At 37.7% G+C, this 21,826-nt stretch overlaps 1 protein-coding gene across 2 annotated transcripts in view; it reads right to left on the bottom strand.

Moving 5' to 3' along the window:
- CELF2 (CUGBP Elav-like family member 2) overlaps positions 1-21,826 on the bottom strand; it is a 380,150-nt gene that overhangs the window by 305,117 nt on the left and 53,207 nt on the right. For both annotated transcript variants that reach the window (XM_082046820.1, XM_082046821.1), the window contains exon 2: positions 7,417-7,452. In XM_082046820.1, the coding sequence (XP_081902946.1) occupies positions 7,417-7,452 (36 nt within the window). The remainder of the gene's footprint in view (positions 1-7,416; positions 7,453-21,826) is intronic.

Genomic DNA, 21,826 nt, shown 5'->3' with positions numbered 1-21,826 from the left:
TTTCTAAATATTAATATTTATAAAACTTATAATACTCTGTATTATATTACAATATACATATCATAACATACAAAACGTCTTGCCTATGTCATAGCGAAGGTACAACGAGAAAGCTTCTCAACTCTGACATGTTAACAAAGCCCTCCTTGACCTCACTTGCTGGGGTCTTTGTCCATAAGCAGTTGCGTATACATGTTTTTTTCCCCCTCAAATGCATATTTACATCTGAAGTTATTCCCACAAGTTGCATCCTTTGCACTGACTTTCTAAGGAACATTGTTCTGATGGTCTTAAGTGCTAAAACAACACTGAAGCAAAGGACACACACAAATTACTACCTTGGAGCACAGGTATTTCAAATGAGCTGGGAAACAAAGCGTGTAGGGTAAAAAAAGGCTTTGTATTTAAAGATGGTTTCCTTTGCTGTTTCTTACACTGGAATGGTCTCAAAATCCACATCTAATGGTCCCTTTATTTTCATTCAAACTGCTGTTCAAATGCTAATTTTTTGAACAAATCCATGAAATACCATTCCTGTGTCAGTCAAAAGTTATCCTCAGACCACTGTAAATTTAACTTAAACCAGTAAAATATCGCAGCGCTATTAAGTGGAACAGATAACGAACCTAAATAACTGCTCAATCTTATTAGTGTAGCCCTCATATACTTTCTGTTTTCCTTCAAGCCCTGCTGCTTAGCATTCAGACTGCCTGATTTGAGACTAAAATTCGATTATAGGAACACGTGCATTTTACAAGAGGTCTTTTATTTGTTCTATAAAGTATTTAGCACTCTTTAGGCACTGTATAAATAAAAATAACCATGATCTTGGAATTCACCTTCAGGAATGGAAATTATCTGAGTCCTTTCATTTCTGCTGCACGTTATCCTCATTGGGCACCTTTGGATGGCAATGCTTTGTAAGACAAGTTAAAAAGATGCTTGGAAGTCTGTTAAAGGTGAATAATAGGGGGGAAAAAAAGAGGAGAACATGTCTATAGTTCTAGAGTTTACAACAGGGAATAAAAATAAAAGCCCTACCAGACTTTTAAGATAAATGTCTGCTGTCAAATTCATTAGCGTTTGTGAGAGATGTTAACAATTGCTCATGAAAAAAATGGTTGTGGGTTCAAAACCCAGACCACTGAGTAAAATCACTGATGATAATTTTAAGATTCAAATGCTATGTGTAATTAGGAGCTGTTTCAACACTATGAGCTGTGATTTCGGAGAACTTCGCACTGTGAGAAGAGTTGCTGCCTTCTAGGTCAGAGTCATATCAAGTCCAACAGTCATTTTTGTCTGACTTTCCCCCCTCCTTCCCAGGGTCTATATTTAGGACTTAAGTACCAAATATTGAAAGTTTTTTTGAGGTTAAGGATGCTAATGTCCTCAAAACTCCAGTAAGCATCAGCTGATGTCACTTGGCACTTTTAACAGTTATAAAACTGAGGTTGCTAAGACTCACCTTAAATTATAGAAATCATCAGGTGAAACGTCTAGTCTATGCTATTCCCCCAGGCTCTACTTTCAGGCAGTGGAGAAAGAAAAAACAATTCCCCAAGGAATTTCTCATCATTTCTCCCCTGGTTCATTAGGTTGAGGACTTCTGTGATAGCTAAATGTAGGCAATGTGAATCCTGCCATTGGTATCTTAGTAATTTTTGAATGCAATTCATCAGTAAGCACATATGGATAATCACCTCTATGCTCCTTAGGTTCCTCTTAAGATTTTAAAAATATCTCTTCAGAAAGGGATCAGATTGCACATAAGTGTGTTTTAAGATTAACAGTAGCTGTAAAAAACATATTTCAAAATGGATGTAAAAAATCCCCCCAAAACGCTGACAGCTACTAGAAGGAATAACTCCATCTCACATTTTAATTATATTGAAGCTTTACTTAGAAAAAAAAATAAAAATCAGAATAGAGAAGAGACAACTTGTGTATTATTTCTTCAGAAACCCAGATTCACTTACAATAACATCAAACCCATTACTATGCCAATAATTACTGTAATTTACACTACAGAACCTCAGAAAGACCAAACAACATCAGGGCATTCCTATACAGCACATACAATGGGTAATAGGCAGTCCTGCTTCCAGTACAGAAAAACAGCTCAAAGGTTAGACGAAAGAAAATATTATTTAGAAATAAGCATCTGAGACACAGAAAAGGTCAAACAAGATTCTTTTTTTAAGGGAGTGATTAGTTAAATTCAAGTCTCAATTTTAAATAATGATTTTCTTCAGAAAATGGCAGGCATCCAAATTATGGAAAACCTGCTCTTTACGACAGCTGACTTGAGAACATTTAAATATCGAGGTCTGGAATCTTTTTCTTTTTAATGATGTGGTTTCAGAAAAATTACAAGATGGTATCATTTCCAGAGACTAACTCTGGTTAGCTGCATATAGTTTGACATTCAAGAGATTTTGATGTTATCAGCTACCACTGCCTGTCACCCAGGATGAACAACATTTTCTTGACCTATTATTTATATGCCTCTAAATGAAAGTGAGTTTTGAGAAGGGATTTGGAGGTGTCAAGGAGAACTTCTCAGTTAGAAGGGAGGGTCACAAATGGAATATGCCCAATCCCTGCTTTATTTAAGGGAGAATAAAACTTCTGTAAATATTATACCAAGGAAAGGAAAATTGTGGAGTAGATTGGTAGAGACACATGTATGGCATAGGTGGATGGGTGTTCAAGCCAGACATGACTTGCAAAGCAGCACCAGTGATATGAGAGGGCATCCACAATATATGAAATACGAGTAGGGGAAAAGTATAACCCAGTTTTCTTAGAGAAATTGTTTGGTAGAAGACCTCAACTGGAAGGGGACCAGAAGAACAAACACAGATGCTAATCCCAGCTCCCACCCTCCTAGCAAAACCAGTGAAGACAGCAACTGAGATGTCAAGTAGGTCTTTAGTCCATGCCCCTATTACTGCTGGGAAAAAATACTGTTCATTTTATAGTAATTAAAATGCTCATAGATGTTTTATTAACTCTCTACAGAGCCACATAGATTTTATAATTCATCCACACACTTACAAGTAGTTACTTGGGTTAGGCTGTCAAGACAGAAATGATTCAAAACGTTGTGTACTTAGCTCCTTGGAAGACATATCATTCCCTAACACAATGGTATCAGAAAGACTGCTGACAGTTAGTGATCAAGAGATTTCATTTTGCTTGTCATATGGTGGGTTGTCAATTCTTCTTTTCCCTTTGGATAAAAGCTTCGTTGCATTAGATTTAAATAATGGTGAAGTTGCAGGTTAACATTTTTCAAAAGTACCAAAGTGACTTCAGTACTTAAATTCTATTTTCAAAATGCTGTAGACATTCCAGAACATAAGTCTCTACAGTAAATGGAACTTAGACATTATTAGAGAAATTTATGGAAAGGTGGAGAATAAAACCCCAACTTAGTCAGAAGGGCTTAAAATTTGTAAACTACTCCAGACCAATCATTTAAAATACATAAAATTGGCAAATTATTACAATTCTAAGAAAAACTACAGATTTAAATTTCCATTCTGAAGATACTTGATTGTTTTCACATCAATATATCCATGCTGTTATATTTTATTGCATACTTCCTCCTACATGTCTAAAAAAAAACCTTCTAAATGACAGTTTTAAGATGGCCTTTACCTCAAAATATAAGTTTTCCTGAATTATGTCCAAGATTTATGGAGGAGCTGCAGAGATCTTTCTACAACTTTTCTATGAAAAGTAACTATGCAAATTATTCTCTTGGATTTATTTGACAGTAGATAAGAATGACTTCGAGGAGGAAGTGACCATTTAAACTTTAGTACCCCACCAAGTGAAATGTAAAATTCAGCCACTACATAAAAGTGGAATACTAACCTAAATTTTACTTCTGTTATCATTACTAACCTAGTATTAAGCAAATAAATAATCCATGTGGTTAATCTATATTTAAAATATTTGTTCTTCTTTAAATATAAAGTAACTTTCACAGAAACAAACAGAAGTGGCTAGAGACTGAAATCATTCCTTTGATATTGAAGCTGAGTATTTTCTCATTTAAGCTCCAAATATCATCTCTGTTTTGCCCACAGGGCTTCACACTGTTCTAAGCACTCCACCTCGCTAATTTACCATCCTCTCAACCACTTAGATGTTGGTCTATGAAAGGGTGGTTACAGGCTTAGGTACCACGAGATTTTAGGAGCTTATCTTCATTCATTAATTGTTTTGTATCATGCTTAAAATGGTGGATTTCTCAGGTTAAGCTATATTTCTTCTAGTACTTTTAGTTTGGTTGGTTAACACAGGTACCATCTATGTAATGTTGAGAGCAAATACAGTTTGAAATAGGACTGCCATAGCAGCTATAGAACATCTAAAAGGAAAAAAAAATAGGCCAGACCGTTATTAAATTTTAAAGTATGTCTTCGCTACACTCTTGTAAAGATCCAAATAGGGTATTCAAATCTCTGGAGATCACCAGTATAATTTCTTTATCATGTTCCATTTAAAATTTAATTATGTAGTCTACAACAAGAAGTATCTGAGTACTTTAAATAGGTCATGCAATGAACAACTTAATATTATTATAAAGTTTTCCTTGTGAAGATCTGTTCTTTGATGTGCTGTTGCACACAGAAAGCCTTTCTTCGAAAAAACAATATACATTTATAGATATAAGAATGTCATTTAATATAAAAATTGTAAAGCTTCTTTATCATATTTTAAGTTTAAATTTTCAATTCCTTCTCTAGCCTGAGCTTCCCAAAATCATCAGAAATAACTGGTAAATTAGAACTGACACAATACAGTCGTGCTGAATATTTTTATATCTTTCTACAGGCAAAGTTAATCTATTAGGTTTCCTTCTAAATGACATGCACCAACTCAGATATTTCTACTTTAACCTATCAGTGATACATATTCTTCAGTGGCACAATGTAGGGTAATTTCTTCTTCCTCTTAAATATAATCATTGGAGATCAGTCAGCAGTATTTAATGGAAAATGACTACATTAAAAAGTCACCATTTATCGAGACACTGTTTTATGTTTGCTTTTTTAAAAATGCACGGAAGTAACCTCCCTTGGTTAGTATAGCAGCAGAGAAGATATGAAAAATATAATATTATTTTCCATAACTTCTTACTATTTACAGGGCTTTCTAGTAATAAATCCCTAACTTCCCTTCTTTATTTCAACTATGTAAAATTCAGAAGGGTTTTTTTTGGAAATTTTTTATATATATATATATATATTTTTTTTTTTTTTTAAATGACAACCAAAAATTAGTTCTACCAGTGCCTGAATCCATCTGACAGTCAGACAAAATGTTCCAAGTACAGACACATCTGCTCACACTTTGCTTGCAAAGAAAACCCTTTCACCAGGTTTACAAATGCTTGAAAAGAATTTGATCAGTCCTGGCCACAAATATATCCAGGAGAAAAGGCATCGTGTTTGCCTGCACAAATGAGGATTAGACTTCTAGCATTATAGAGGGCACAGTGACTATGGGAAAGTGGTTATTAGTTTCATCATTTCAAGGTGCTCCACCTAAAATTTTATTTGCTATAATGTGGTTACAGGGTGAAGGTGGAAGAAGATGTGGTCTTGGTGGGGAAATTAGACTGTTTCACACTTATGAATTAATAATAGCAAAAGGGTTCACTTGAAGTTTGAAAGTGGAACAAAAAATATTAGATGAATACATCACCACATAAGATTAAAAACCCCAAGGAACTGCTTGTTTAGAGAAATGCAGGAACACGTGAATCCCCAAGAAGGCTGGAGGACTAGAGAACCTGCATATAGCTGTGTATGTTTGTTTTAAATCAAGACAAGATCATTTGTTTTAATATTTATAACACAATTACAATGCCTTGTGCACATTGTTTGTATAATCTGATTTTCACTTGTGACATCTTGCAACAGTTGAAGTTAAAGCCTTGTGGTAATAATTCAAAAAACACATTTAGGCAATCATTAATGGCCAAGTATGAAACTGGATGTTTATTCAAGCACCTGTATCTCTCATTTTTAATTGAAAGTGGAATTCATTTCTGCAGTACAAGGTCTTCATGTTTCCAGTATATTAGTCACATAATACCTAACCAATTAAGGGCATGCAATCAAATTGGAAATATTTTAGCACTAAAACCAGTAAAAGATACAGCTAAGCAGTGTTATTCCTAATCAAGGAATTTTTGTATGTATAAGGAACTGTAATTCCTTTGCAATGAATATGACTAAAATCTTTTATGTGCCAGGTAGGCCTGATCATTGGTCAGCACTTGAAACACCTGGATAAATTTCCCCAGCATGTTTACTTCCACAACTGAGGATATCAAGTGATGGTAAGTCATAAGAAGAAAGTTATCTATTAAATTAATATCTGATATAATTTACACAAGTTTGTACCTACAAAACAAGGTGATACATTACAAAGGGAAAAAAAAAAATCCCACACAGTGAAAATCTATATTTTTACAGCTTGATAACACAGTCAAGCCAACCAATATGCACCACAAAAAAAGGCAGACATTTTTTCTTGGCCGCAGAAATAACTTGTATGTATTACCATGGCTAAAGAAAACATAAATTTTTTGGTTGAAATATCCTTTCAACATTATATACTGTATGAACTACAACACTGGTATTAATCAGAGGACAACAAGCCCCCAAACCACAATCTCACTGAAAACCTCTGCACCTTGAAGAACAAAACTGGTGGCAGAAGATGCAAGAGGACTGAGAGCACCTTTTTCTCTGCTCACCAGACATCTCTGCTAAGTAACAGGTTACCATATCAGATTCTTTTGTTTCCCTTCTCTCAACACTTTATCTGCATGATTACAGAATTTTATTCTATCCTCTGACAATATGTAGGCAGTTCTTTCTTCAAAAACCTCTACTGTACCTTGAGAGACTTGTCTAGTTCTATTATTTTATGAAAAGCTTTCTCAGCATAGAAGAATTTGGTCTAAGCTGCTTTCCAAACAAAAATGCCTTAAGATCACAGTGTTTTTTTCCTCCTACCTCCAAGTTTCCCTCCCCTCATCCCTCAGGTGAAATTTAAAGCAAAAGCCAAGCCACCTGCAATGGGTATAATTGCACAGCTGGATGAAAGCCACATCTGGGATTTTTCTCATCAGGTGCACAACTGTGCTAAGCCTCAAAGCAACTTCAACATGTCGCTTTGAGCTGTTTATTTTTGATTGTGCCAGTATTTCACAGTTATTTGTCTGTCTGAGGTATGCAGCGTGTGTTCTCCTCTCTACACCTTCAGTTCTCAATATCCCAGCAGTTTTCCTTAGGAAAAAGCTCATGTTCTGGCTCAAAAGGTTGTGCTTCTTTCAGCACCTTCAAGACACTGATACACAGACGCAGTTTAGGGCAACTTGCTTACCTTGGTAATGTTCCAGGTAACTCTGTGGAAGTCTCTCTGAAAGACACAAAAGCGAGGAAAAATTAGCTTGTGTTTAAAGAAGCTTTAAAACTTGAAAGATGCCTTTATCCTGCTTGTATTTTTTAGGAGTGCGGACACACATACACAACTTCATATGCAAATGCGTCCTTTGCGGATGTAATCTCCACATGATCATATACACAAAAATGCGAAGAACAGATGATGGAATGTGATCTAAGGATTTCGGCAGAATAAAGTTCTCAATGGTTCAATTACTCATTTTTTAGGCATAAAATTATCACTGTTTCAAATGCCAGCACTACATGATCCTACATAGCCAAAACGTAGTACTGGGCCAATTTTCCAGTGGAAAAAGTTCCCTTTTTCAGTACTGCAGCAAAAGCAAGACATTAGACAGATTTATAACCACGTCATAACTGAAAAAAAAAAAGTACGATGTGAATGCTAAATCTTCTTATATTGGGTTTTAGGCAATAGTTACTGTCCAAATATGTAATTTTTGATTCAATTTACTTGTTTGAATCTGTTCTGTGGGTTAGCAGTTTGTTTGAGGGAAACTGAATGTGAGACAGTGGAAGTGGGCTACTGTGACCAGTATGTCACATTAAAGCACAATTAAATACATTATCATTAGCTATGTGCACATAGCCTTAAAACACATCCCAGATCTACCACCACTGTATGTCCTCACTCCCCTCCCCAGCATATTTGCTTATACCTTATCCAAACATCAGGAAAACATCTGGATAGCTCCATATCTCCTTTCTCTCTCATGTATAAGACCTTAAAAATACAGCAAGGAGGCGTAAGGCGTCTTGTTGTCCTAGACTTGACCAGAGGTCCATCTAATTTCACACTTTGCTTGTCCAGTTATGAAATCTCTGTCCTATGTTTAAGTTGACTGCATGAAAGACAGGTGGTTAATTCATACCCTATTTATTTCAGCTGAGATCCAAACTGCAAAATTTCACACCTGTAGCTTTGAACATGTGCTATGGGACAATTCTAAACATAATGTTCTCTTCTCCTTTTTTACAGCTGAGGAACAGAAAAATCTTCCTTCCACTTTTACATATGGGGGGGAAAAAAAAAATCTGATTTTTTTGGGGGGTGGTGTTAATTAAGACAGGTCCCAAAATCCTCCGTGTCTTAACAGTTCTCAAAACCATTAATCTAGTGGTGTCTAAGTATGGAACCAAGCTTACATATTTTTTTTGTTGTGAGGGTATAAACCTTATAAATACATATTGAACATGCAAGCCTAATTTATTCTTAAATTAAAAAAAAAAATGAAATTTTGAAGGTTCTTGTAGAGCTTTTCCATGTTCTGAAACCACTTTTTTTGATGGGCTACCTATAGAATTATTATACTAAGACCAAAATAATTCAGAACTCCTTTATAATTTTAGATCCCCCATGCTTTTTGGCACTATATGAAATATGAAGAGGTACAAGGATCTTTTTGCTTTGGTTTTGTTATTGTTGTTTTGGTTGGTTGGTTGGTTTTTTGACCACCCAAGTTTTTTCCTTAATGGTTACACTGGCAATTGTAGACTCCATTACAGTGTCAGAGAAGATAAAATGGTCCTGCTAAACATGCATGGCTTTGTATTTTCACTGAGTCTCTATCTTCAAACTGTGCAGTTTGCTGGTCACAGAGGTTGCGTTAAACCTCCTGGTGTTTTGCTTCAAAAGGCACAGAGCAAAAGTGTGTTTGGTGGTTGCAAAGAGGAATAAGCGAAAAATAAAAAGGTGGCTAACACTCTTTTCTTGCACCCTCCATTCAACAACAGACATATAATCCTTCTCAGAAAAGCCAGTTCCCACTCCAGCAAAGGCAGACACGTATGCATTTAACAAGAACCTGCGATGAACAAAGTCCATAATATAAATGACATCAAAGTTGAGAGCCAGGAGCAAGAGGAGGAGAATGGAAAAAGATAAGAAAATGACATTAGAGTGGAGCAATACAGATTTGGTTTCTATGAGGTAATTTGATACAGCTGTACATTTTAGATATTTTATTTTCATTAAACTCCTTCACATTGGTATCATATCACCTTATTTTCCAAGCCTTACTCACAACTTATACAGTTCAAAGAATTAACATGATATTTCCCATAACCTATCAAAGAACTGGAACACTAAATGGTTCCAATCGTCTCCCTTCCACCACTAATCACAGGCATCATCTACTTTGATTTAAATGCTTTTTTTGGGAAAGAACCTGGATGACAAAGTGAGACTGGGCATTTCTTTGTTTCTTCTTCTAAAGGGACTCCCTAGCCTTTAGCTACCTATTATCACTCTAATAACAGAATAGCACAAACCTTATTGCTTTAGGGTATAGGAGCACACTTCATAAAATAGCAGTTGCTCATCCAGCTTAAAGATACAACCAGGCAAATCATAGGTGGATATTGCAGGAAGCCTGAAGAAGCATAAGAAGCTATGTTTAAAAAAGAATGATAAACTGGAAACACGGCTTCTGAGCAGAGCAGTGAGGGATTGGGGCATCTAAATTTCCAAAAAAATTTAATTTTTGTTAAATAAGCCTCTCTATAAGACATGATGACCTCATGAACACAATTATTAAATAGTTGATATAATGGTAAAAAGTCTGAATGTGATCAGAATCTTAAACAAAGACGCTGTGGGCCTTTAGCATCTATATTTTTAATGTAATTAATTCTGTTGCCAGTTTCAAGCTTGATCAGATCAAATTCCAATTTTAAACAAAAATATGTAAGGTAATGATTTTTGAAATACAGATCGAACTCAAAACTCAGACTCACAAGTAAAAGAGAAGTCAGATTACTTCCCAGCTATCAAAAAAATCACTATTTCTCATGAACTGAATAAACATCTAAACCATTAAAAAAAAACCAAAACAAAACAAACTGTCTTTAGATTATTAAACTAAAAATATTATTTTCCTAGAAAACAAGCACAATTATCCTTGCAATGTCACTGGAAATAAATGGTACATGGACTGCTGAAGATAGCTTACGTCCACTGTGAGTGTCCTATAAATATCAGGAATTGAAACACTGCTCTATAAATATATTTCATGGGAGTTTAAAAAAAGAAAATCTTATGGAGCAAATTACTCATCAAGAAAACCCTTAAAGTTTATTTAAACATAATGGATACTCACTCTGCAGTATTTCAAGAAACTGAAGCTAGACTTATACAACCAATTTTCCAATCCCTAGTCCTCCCAAATGAGACATACAATAAACATATCTCATGATTTACTGTATCTACAGAAAAAAAATATTTTTTTATGGGTAAAAACAAGAAAAGGATAACACTTATAGGGAAAATGAATATAAGACTATGTGTCTTCACATCCTACCTATGATATGAAAGGAAGACCTTGAAAAAGAGTGAGAACGGAAAGCTAAATGCTTTGTCAGGGCTGTCCCGAATTCCACTAAAATTTGTGCCAACGCAAATCAGAGAAGCTACAGCACAGCAATGCTAAGGACAGAAGAGGACAAGGCTAAAGACCCTGAAAAAGCTTTTAGGTGGATGGTGACATTGCGAAGCATAGTCACAGCATTTTCAAGAAGGTCATTTACAATTTCCAAGCATTTTGTGTTCAGCCACCCAGAGGGGATCTGGGGCAGCAGAGCCTGTACATAAGGAAAGTGAAGGTGCTGTAGAAGACAGGAGAGTGCTGGGTGAGAGGTCTGCATCCCAAAGTGCTACCCCATCTTCCAAAAAGATCAAAATGCAGGTTTACAAATCATTCACTAGACCTACTGAAGAGGCTCTGTAGCCTCCAGAGAGAACTACATAACTATTACAGTATCACAGTATCACAGTATGTTTGGGATTGGAAGGGACCTCAAAAGATCATCTAGTCCAATCCCCCTGCTGGAGCAGGAACACCTAGGTGAGGTCGCACAGGAACATGTCCAGGCGGGTTTTGAATGTCTCCAGAGAAGGAGACTCCACAACTTCCCTGGGCAGCCTGTTCCAGTGCTCTGTCACCCTCACTGAGAAGAAGTTTCTTCTCAAATTTAAGTGGAACCTCTTGTGTTCCAGCTTGATCCCATTACCCCTTGTCCTATCATTGTTTGCCACCGAGAAGAGCCTGGCTCCATCCCCATGGCACTCACCCTTTATATATTTATAAACATTAATAAGGTCCCCCCTTAGTCTCCTCTTCTCCAAACTAAAGAGACCCAGCTCCCTCAGCCTTTCTTCATAAGGGAGGTGCTCCACTCCCTTAATCATCTTCGTTGCCCTGTGCTGGACCCTCTCCAGCAGTTCCCTGTCCTTCTTGAACTGAGGGACCCAGAACTGGACACAATATTCCAGATGTGGTCTCACCAGGGCGGAGTAGAGGGGAAGGAGGACCTCTCTCGATCTACTAACCACCCCCCTTCTAATACACCCCAGGATGCCATTGGCCTTCCTGGCCACAAGGGCACAGTGTTGGCTCATGGTCATCCTGTTGTCCACCAGGACCCCCAGGTCCCTTTCCCCTACACTGCTCTCTAATATGTAATCTCCCAACCTATACTGGAACCTGGGGTTGTTCCTGCCCAGATGCAGAACCCAGAAAGCTGGTGTGGATGAACCAAGCATCACATACGGATTTTGCCATTTCTCTCTACAGGCTGAGGAATCCTTCCTGTAGGATCGGAGTAGGATGTGTACCAAAGCAGAAAAGTATAAATATTTTAGTCAAAACCTTATAGTGAAGTGGAAGTGGGAAGATCTGCATAAAGATCAGCAAACAGACTTTACTGCCTATTAGTTTTGTTTAAAGAAAGTTGTTGAGGAATACTCTTCAGAATATTTGTAAAGTGTTGTGTTTGTATTAAATGTTTTGTTCACTGAGAAATCAGATGGTGCTCTTCTCTCAGAGGCTGACTGGCAGCTGTTGATACCCACCTACGTGCAGGGTTTGGCAAAACACAGCTATGAGGTTTAACTGTGCAATATTTTTATCCAGTTTAATGCTCTTCTGCAGAGATGTAAACTGAGGCACAAGAGACAGGGCAGGGTTTCAAAGGGTGACTGAGATAGAGTCGTGTATACTCTGCTAGATGCATGTGAGAAAACTTAGCAAGGTCAGGACTATGCTTAGAAACAATTTTTGCTTCTGCAGGATCATGGCCTTCAATGATCTGACAAACCCAAACCTTAGAGAGCAGTGCAGGGGAAAGGGAACTAGGGGTCCTGGTGGACAACAGGATGACCATGAGCCAGCACTGTGCCCTTGTGGCCAGGAAGGCCAAAGGCATCCTGGGGTGGATTAGAAGGGGGGTGGTCAGTAGGTCGAGAGAGGTTCTGCTGCCCCTTTACTCTGCCCTGGTGAGATCACACCTGGAATATTGTGTCCAGTTCTGGGCCCCTCAGTTCCAGAAGGACAGGGAACTGCTGGAGAGAGTCCAGCACAGGGCAGCAAAGATGATGGAGGGAGTGGAGCATCTCCCGTGTGAAGAAAGGCTGAGGGAGCTGGGGCTCTTGAGCTTGGAGAAAAGGAGACTGAGGGGTGACCTCATTAATGTTTACAGATATACAAAGGTTGAGTGTCAGGAGGATGGAGCCAGGCTCTTCTCGGTGACAACCAATGGTAAGACAAGGGGTAATAGGTTCAAACTGGAACACAAAAGGTTCCACTTAAATTTGAGAAGAAAATTCTTCTCAGTAAGGGTAACAAACACTGGAACAGGCTGCCCAGGGAGGTTGTGGAGTCTCCTACTCTGGAGACATTCAAACCCGCCTGGACACGTTCCTGTGTAACCTCATCTGGGTGTTCCTGCTCCGGCAGGGGGATTGGACTGGATGAGCTTTCGAGGTCCCTTCCAATCCCTGACATTCTGTGATTCTGTGTAATACATTTTGTTCTGAAAAGAAAAGCATATGGATTCAAACTAAGCAATCTATCAGGGTTCTGGTGAAGATGCAAAAAGAAAGGCAGCAACACATTCCTGCTGTTGTGTCACCATTCTTCCTTTTTCTATCTCACACTTTGGGGAGAGGACAAAGCCCACATATGGTAGATGAGGCACGTGAGGATAAGGACATGAGGATAAGGGTGAAGCTGAAGAAGGGATCTGTATGATGTATTATTAAGAAAGCAGCACGAATGCAAGCAAAAAATACCCAAGATGCAGAATATGGGAGTCTTCCAGCTGGTGAAGAGAAGTATCCAAACCCTGGGGTCATGGTTGTAGACATCAGGGTCAGCAGCTGTTGTTTCAGCCAGGAGGGTTAGAAGGTCCTCTCTTCGCCATGACAAGTGACCACAACCCATTTGATTCCCTGGGACATGTAGCAGCAGCTCTATAATTTATGCTCATTTTCCATGAAACACAAAATACCCCCAAAGGTTAAGCTGATATTTCTGGTTTGGGTGAAATGTTCGACCCTTGAATGAGCAGGGTTCTACACCTGACAGAAGCATTAATCATATCAAAAGAGATATATTTGTGAACAGGAATAACTACAATTCAAAGAGAAATTAGGTGTTTGAGAGAATTACTTGAAAAGTATTTTTCCAGGAATATCCACTGTGGGCATAACTGGATATGCCAAGTGTGCTTTGATAAGGTGTGTGTAACAAATTCCAATGATGTTGATAACTAGGAAGATCTACTTTGAAATATTTCCAAATACTGCATAACTGTGAAGTTATTCTTTGTTTTGCCCCATGGGCGAATCTGGCTCGCCAGAACAAACAGTGCACCTGATGCTTTTGACCACTCTCTCCTGACAGTGAGCAGAAATCCAACCACCAACAGTGGCTCCACACTACACTTGAGCAACACAAGAAAATCAGGGTAGAGAAGGGTTCAAAGCATGCAGCTGGGCAACATCTCTCAGCTACAGTGTTAATGGCTCCTGTGACAACCAACTCAAAGGGATATGTCCCATTAATTTCTGTTGCTTTTAACCAGACCGTCAATAAACAGCTTTCTAAATTGTTCAGTTCCATGTTTGCACATGTGCTCGCTGCATAGACATGCATCAGTGATGTGGCAAGAGACAAGGCAACTACTAATTGTCACTATAAAGCAGAACTAAATAAAAGTTTACAAAGGGAAATGAAGGATTTTCCACTTAAAGCAGGGGAGAACAGCTGAAGAGGAACGTTGAATTAGTTTTAAAAGGAAGGTTGTATCAGGAGGAATACAATTACTTAGTTGGAATTTCACCAAGACTTGGGAGTCAATGCCTCTACTCTTGCAGAAAAGAGCCACGGGATTTTTAATGACCACAAATGGTCAGGACATTGATTTCACATTTCAGCTGAAAAATGGCACCTCCAAAGTTACATTGTTGTTCTTGCTCTTCCTAAAATCACATAGGGTATTATGTCTGAGTTGACTTAGAAGAATTAATAGTGTGCATTGAGATACCATTGTGAGACACAAAATATTTCACTGGTCTTAAATTGGATAGTTTCTTCATTTGCTAGAGTGCAACAAAACAAACGAGCTGCATTTGGGTAAAATATGGAGTTTGAATTTTGAATTCAGTTTTGCTAAGGCTAATGTGACACATTCCACAGAAGCTTTTGTTTTCTCCATATCACATGCTTTTAGCATATATTTTTTTTAAGAATTGTGCTCTATCACCACTAAAGATCAAAATGGTAAAAAAAACAATTTAACCTTTTAAGCAAATTAAGATATTAAAAAAAATAATAATCAAGATTTCAAACTGATTCTTCTCCGGGTATTTTGTCTTTCACACAGTAAGATGCAAATAAATACATTGCAGTTTAAAAACTTCACACAGAGCTTAGCTACCTAACAAGGATCATACATTTGCAGCAGAAAAACTGCATAAACAGGCTCTGAATGTGCTATTTAAGTACAAGCTAAACACTCTTTTTTTAGGAAGTGATGTAACAAGTTCATATGTAAAAATCTATTTCTATACAAGCTGACATTCTGCAAGATTAGCTGCCTGAGATAAAGGACATGCGGAAACATGCTTGTTGTTTTCTCCCATAATTATTTTTAAAAGCTGCATTTTACACTGTTCTAAATTTGCTACTTCTGAATTTTCTATTCCTCCTTAGGTAAGGAGGAAGTAAATCTCTGTGTATTCAGAGATAAGTGCTTGCCACAGAAACAGTGTAAGTCCAGTGCACATCCAACGTACAAATAGTACCCCAAATAAAACATACCCTCTTCATTGTGATTATTTTATATATTTCACTAAAACTTAAGATTTGTTCTAAACCACTACCCAACATCTTTGAAGACAGTAATATTATAAATTATATGTTAAAGCATAATTCAGGCCAAATCCTTACACCTTGCAATTTACTTATAAATCCCAGCTAAGATCTTGACCTCTTATCTAAGTGACTGTCAAAGACATAAGGTGAAAGCTCCTCTCTTACATCCTCTTCCTCTGATATTAAAAAGCAAGATAAAAATTAATAGGTGGAAGAAACACAGCAATGTGCCCATTTTATAGACTGGTAACGGGGGCACAGATAGGATGCAATTTAGCCAGGTTAATTAGGGGGAAAAGCCGGGGCACCCAGAAGAAATGAAGAAACATCCTGCTTTGGTGCTTTGCTCCAAGGTCGTTCCCTGCCATCGTGGATGTGCAAATACGGCTGTTGCAGCACAGGGACTGCTCTTGCTGTGTGTTTTCTCAGGGAAGTGCTGTATTTTGAAAGCTAATGACTCAGAAATGAAGGAAGGAAGCACTATGGGTAGAGGATTTGACTTTCTGAGATGCAGCAAGTAGCAGGTAGAACATGCAGAAGAATCCACTGTGATACCAACTCCTACACCCTTACCCTATTAGTACAGGGAGAGAAAGAAGTGATGCACAGTCTCCTTCCCCAGGAGCTGTATGAGCTCAGTGGGAGGAAAATACCCTTTGTCTCTCTCCAAAATGAGAAGATCATCCAAAACAGAGCAGATGTTCCTCCCCATATGCTCATTAAACCTACTGTAACCTCCCTGGGTAGGAAATTTTGCACACTTGGTGTTTGACTGACCTGTAGCTCATTCTACCGTTTCTATCGGTTGCAGTGCTATAATTTCCCATCATCTCTTCTCTACATAGGAAAGGAGGGTAATCACGTCTGACATCTCAGCAAAAGTTTGAGGTCAAACTTACTTGTACAAATGTAGAACTGAAGGAGAACTCTGGGTCATGTGTTAATTCCACAGAAGAAGCCATATAATCACAAGGATGCATAAGAGACATGAAAACATAGAAATTGTTCAAGTACTATAGATGTTGATGGCCTAGATTCTTTGCTTAGTTTCTAGGATGTTGTACAGGGCTACAGTAAATATCTTCTGATATTTAAGACTTTCTCATATTCATGTGGTGTGTGGGGAGCAGATATATGTACCATCTACACAAGCAGCTTTTATGATATAGCAGCTGTTGATTGGGTCAAAAGTTCATGTCTTCAGTTTAATAATGAATGTCAAAAAAGAAAAAACCAACACCCTAACAACTGTTTCTGTTTCCCAGATTTCACATGATAACAGTTGAAAACTTTGGTATTCCCTGGTGTTGGATGTTTTCACTATTACAGACAGACTTGAAGACACTCAAAGAATTTGTAGGCTTTATTTAAACTTATTTCAGACTAACTCTTGATTCTCCACCACAAAATGCTAAGCTTGGCAATGGCATCTCATCCTGGTCTCAAAATACTTTACTGAATCAGAACAACTTAGATACTTCAGCTATTATGTATTCAAATACTTATTTTCTTACTCAAGGCGGACCAGGCAGAGACATACATTTGGGAATCTCTGAAGTTTTGTGAAGCTCAGGAACTTCTGAAACAAAGTGAGATTCTAAAATATAGGCATCTTAGAAGAATTAACATTAGTTAGGAAGGAAGTGCCTTCCTTGCTCAGTTCAATATGCAAACAACTTGTTTTCTACAGGAACTGTACTGGTGGCTACCAGGTAAAAATAAACCAAAACACCAAAACAAACAAACACTGAAAACCCTTTTGGGGTCTTCCTACTTCCAGATTTGAGAGCAGTGAAATCTCACGCTATTTTTTTTCATGCAAAAGAAGGCAGCAAATACCAGAAATCTCACAAAGTCAACTCTTGCTGAAGTGTCATGCAGTAGGAGGGATGCTGGCCTTGGCCACATGCTGGACCACAGGCAGATGCAAACTCCTCTGTTTACACTCCCAGTTATGGAAACATGAACCAGCTTCAATAAATGCTGCACCTACCTTACTTAACCCCGTGCTGAGGAAGCATTTGATGACTTTTGAGAAGTCTGCCTACATTTTGGAAGCTTCACTTTAACAGAGGATTAATTGGGTGCATACAAGTCGACTGAAAACAGCTCATCTCTACCGAACACCAGTTTTGCCAACAGCTCCTTCAGGCATCTGCCCCTAATCTACTTGCTGAAATAGTTACTGCCTTTCTCTCTACTGTTTACTCAAAGATAAAGTCACTGCTTAGCTCCTTTCTGTCCTGACAACTCCTCCTTGTGATCCAAAAAGCAACAGTGTCAGGTTGAAACATGGGATGGAATAGCAAAAATGCAGAAAGGCCTCTGTGAACAAGCCTGCCAGCCAGCAGCCTGTGTGCCATTAGCTGTGGTTCAAAACATCCCTTATACTATTTCCATAAATACTCCGGTATCTTCTGGAGCATCTCAACACAAACCGCAACAGATGTTGGATGCTGTTATTTCTTCATTCTTGTCCATCTGTTATTTTTTTTTTTTTTCCCTTTTTCTCCTCTTAGCACCTGCTTGTGCACAAATCATAAGTGTTTAAAAAAAAACCTATGGTCAACCTCTTTTCTTTCTGGTCCCTCTACTGCTGCCCAAAATTAACAGAACAAGAGAAGGCAGGAGATAAAGATCTAATTCACTGTCTTATTTCTTAACCTTAAAAGGATGGGTTGAATTTATTTTTGACAACACTAAGCAAAGAGACTAAATCTGCTGAGCTAGCCACCTCGGGAAGTCGAAATACACAAGTACCACCATTCTCTAACAAGTTCATTAATGTTACTGAACAATTTATTGATGACATTGTGAAATTATTATAAAAAGTATTTTAAGGTGTAAATTACCAGTGATATAAATCTACAAGCAAGTTCTTTTATCCCCAACCACATTCAAACCAGAGCATGTTAAGATAGTTCTTTAATGGCAAAAACTATTAGGCTGTAATGTATAGCAGGTACATTTATTAATCATCAGACCATTTATGTTCTGTAATTCTACCACAGTTAAATAACATGGACTACTAAGTACCTGAATCAGCTATTAGCAAGCATTCCTGCTCATTAAAACTCACTTATTTAGACTTCAGCAATGGTAAATGTAACCAGCCCTGGAGGAGTGTCACAGTGCTTGGAAATGGCACATTAAGCTTCATTTACCCAGCTACACTCATAGGCAGAGGGGGAAGGGAAAAAATACAGTGACGGTCCATAACGAAGCTCAGAAGCTTTTTGAAGCTGCATTAAGAAAATGACAAATCTTACAAAGAGAGCCATAAAGCTTCCTCAAGTACAACAGTTCTGCAAGGAGCTATTTATCATAGTTTGTTGAAAAGACTCCTACGCTTAATACTATTGGACTGTGAGAGCTGATTATTAAATGTAATTACAGAAGTAGCAGAGAAATAATAGTTTATTGCCAAGCATAAGCAACACTGTATTAACAAAGAGGAGTGCGGAACATGTTCAGCATTTGGAATCATATCATTAGCTTTTCTGGGAAAAGATACACAAATGTATATACATTTAATTCCTCATTAACTTCTACTAACCAGAACATCCTTCGTGAATTTCTGATCAGGGTCAAAGTATCCATCTATACTTGGGCCAAGAAAACAGTAGCCAAAATAGGGTTGCTATTAGGGTTTCAGCTTTTATTCTTTTTCTACTTAACACAGATTTATTAAAAAACACCCACAGCCTGCTGTCAAAAATATTGCTCACATTTACTTATTAGCAGCTCTGTAATGGATAGATTTTTGCTATGATGCTGCCATTTGAAGCAAATGCTTTATTTAGAACATGCCAGTTATCAGGAGATTCTCCATGCAGTAAATCTTTTGAAACAACAAGTTTTGATTGCTCATGGCTACGTGCAAGAACGAGCTTTAACTTCTGTTGTATCTACATCTTTGCATGCTTGCTTGTGTAACTAGCCATCCATTTTACTTCTTTTTGCTGCGAGCGATTTCTCACAATTTCTTCCTGCTGCTTCTTACTCTCAGAAATGTGTCACTCCTTGTGCATCACTGTTATTCTTGGTGAACCCCCTCTTTTAAACCATACGGTTCTTTTGTAAAACCTTCTCTACTGATTTGGAGTAGACATACACACTTTTCCGAAACTACAAAGCTGAACAAACTTGGAAGTACATCTCCTTACAACTGAGGCTACAGTTTGTGCCAGCAATCAGGACAAAGATCAAACCCTATCCCAGAAGCCTAAAAGATTGCTTCTGGTCCGCAAAGTTTAGGCTGAATCAACTCTGCTGCTGGTCCAAGACTGAAACATTTTGCAAAACTATGATTTGGAAGGAAGGCATTCAGTGACAGATGGATTTTATTTATTTTTGGGTAAAAGAAACAGCTTAAAACAGGTTGGGAACACAGGGGAGGATCCTGGCACATCAAGACAAAGTCTGAATGCATCTGAAGTACTCAAGAGATGCAGAAATTACCATCACAAGATGCACATATTCATCAGTAATATGGTGCCCACTGACCCTAATTCTTTCAGCAAAGGTCTGTTTTGCAGTAGAAAATACAAGCAGTAGTTCTGAAGCTCAAAAGCCTCCTTTAAGCAACTGCATTCCCTCTTTGGCTCACTATGTAACAACCGCTTAATGTTTTACAGGTAAAATTGCACTTGAAGACAGGAGTTGTTTGCACGCAGGTGAAAAAAAAGTTAGACTGGAAATCAGGTGCAAAGAGAAGAAATCAGAGTCTACCTCTAGGCATTCACATCCCTGGATTTTGTTCAAAGCAGCATTTTCACATGGGCTAAAGACTCATGGGTTACATTTTTGAGGTGTTTCAATCTAAAGAAAACTTGTGGATGGATTGTTAACAAAGATTTTCAACCACACTGTAAAACCCTTGGGAGTTCAGTGCTGATTATATTGAGACGCTTAAAAAAAGAATCTTGCTAGCCATCTATCTGCATCAGATACACAAGGGCATTTGAGAAAAAAATCTCTCCTGATCACATCACATCGCTGGTGTAAAAGAAAACAAGTTTTCCTTTTGAAGGTTTTTTACTTGTTTGGAACAGATAAATCACTGCAGCAGCACTTTCCAACTGACAATTATCTTGCCACAATAGCCATAAAAAATAAAATAAAATCAACACGGATGGAATCCAAAGCAGGAGACCTAAATTATACATAAGTATATTCATAAAACTACACCTCTCAAAGTTGCTCTGCACGTTGCACATTTGCCAGGATCTCTTAATCTGCTGCTGATGTGCTGCATATTGTGGTCGTGTGCAATTACAGTTAGCTATAATTAAGAACAATTACAGCTTTTATTTCTCCACTTGTTCTTTAAAAAGCACAGTTGTAATACAACTTTTCCCCCTCCCTCTTTCCTTTTTTTTTTTTTAAGGTGAATATAATTATACATCCTTATAACATCTCCAATAATTAGTTTGACTCAAATTTCTTCTGGAACAATTTTCATTTTAACTGTCAGATCTGCCATCTATAGTCAATAGAACACACTGTAAAAAAATTCTATCATTAACCTTTTTTCACCCCATAAATCTACAAAAGAACTTGAAGAAATTGAAGAATTCATTGCTTAAACATATAAAGGCCAAATTCAACTAACACCCCTTCCCCAGCAATACCTTCTTAATTACACTGAAACATTATTATTATACTAACTATAACAATAATAAATTAAAGCTGCATATAAAAGGCATTTGGCATCTTTCTATATTTTATAGCCTGTTTTCCAGCCTTATTCTCATAAAATAACCTCTCTACTGTATCTTTGTTTAGAATCTACCTGCGATTACTAACCATACAGACTGGAGGGAAAAGTAATTAAGTTTAATAGAAGCCACCCTCATTTTTGAAGCTGCCCTCAATTTAAGCCATAGAAGGAGAGTAATTAAATTTAATGCATGCCACAGCTTTCAAATGAAGATATGGCATGTAAAATTCCCTCACTCTGTAATGCATCTTTTCCAAACACTGCAAAATAAGTGTTGTGATGTAAAAAGATAGCGAGCTAAAAAGTCATATTAAGTTTTCTTTTTCTACTGGTCATGTGTTCCAAGGGGTGAGGCTGTTGTATAGATTAGGAACAGCATAATCTAAAGCATGAGAATTGGGAAACTTGGAGTAGCATCACAGCTGAACTGTTTCCTGATCCACCCTTTGCCCACA

This window comes from Streptopelia decaocto, assembly GCF_964273445.1.
Source record: "Streptopelia decaocto genome assembly, chromosome: 1".
NCBI classification, from domain to species: Eukaryota; Metazoa; Chordata; class Aves; order Columbiformes; family Columbidae; genus Streptopelia; species Streptopelia decaocto.
The sequence above is the reverse complement of the archived record's forward strand: the minus strand, read 5'-3'. Positions and strand labels throughout refer to the sequence as shown.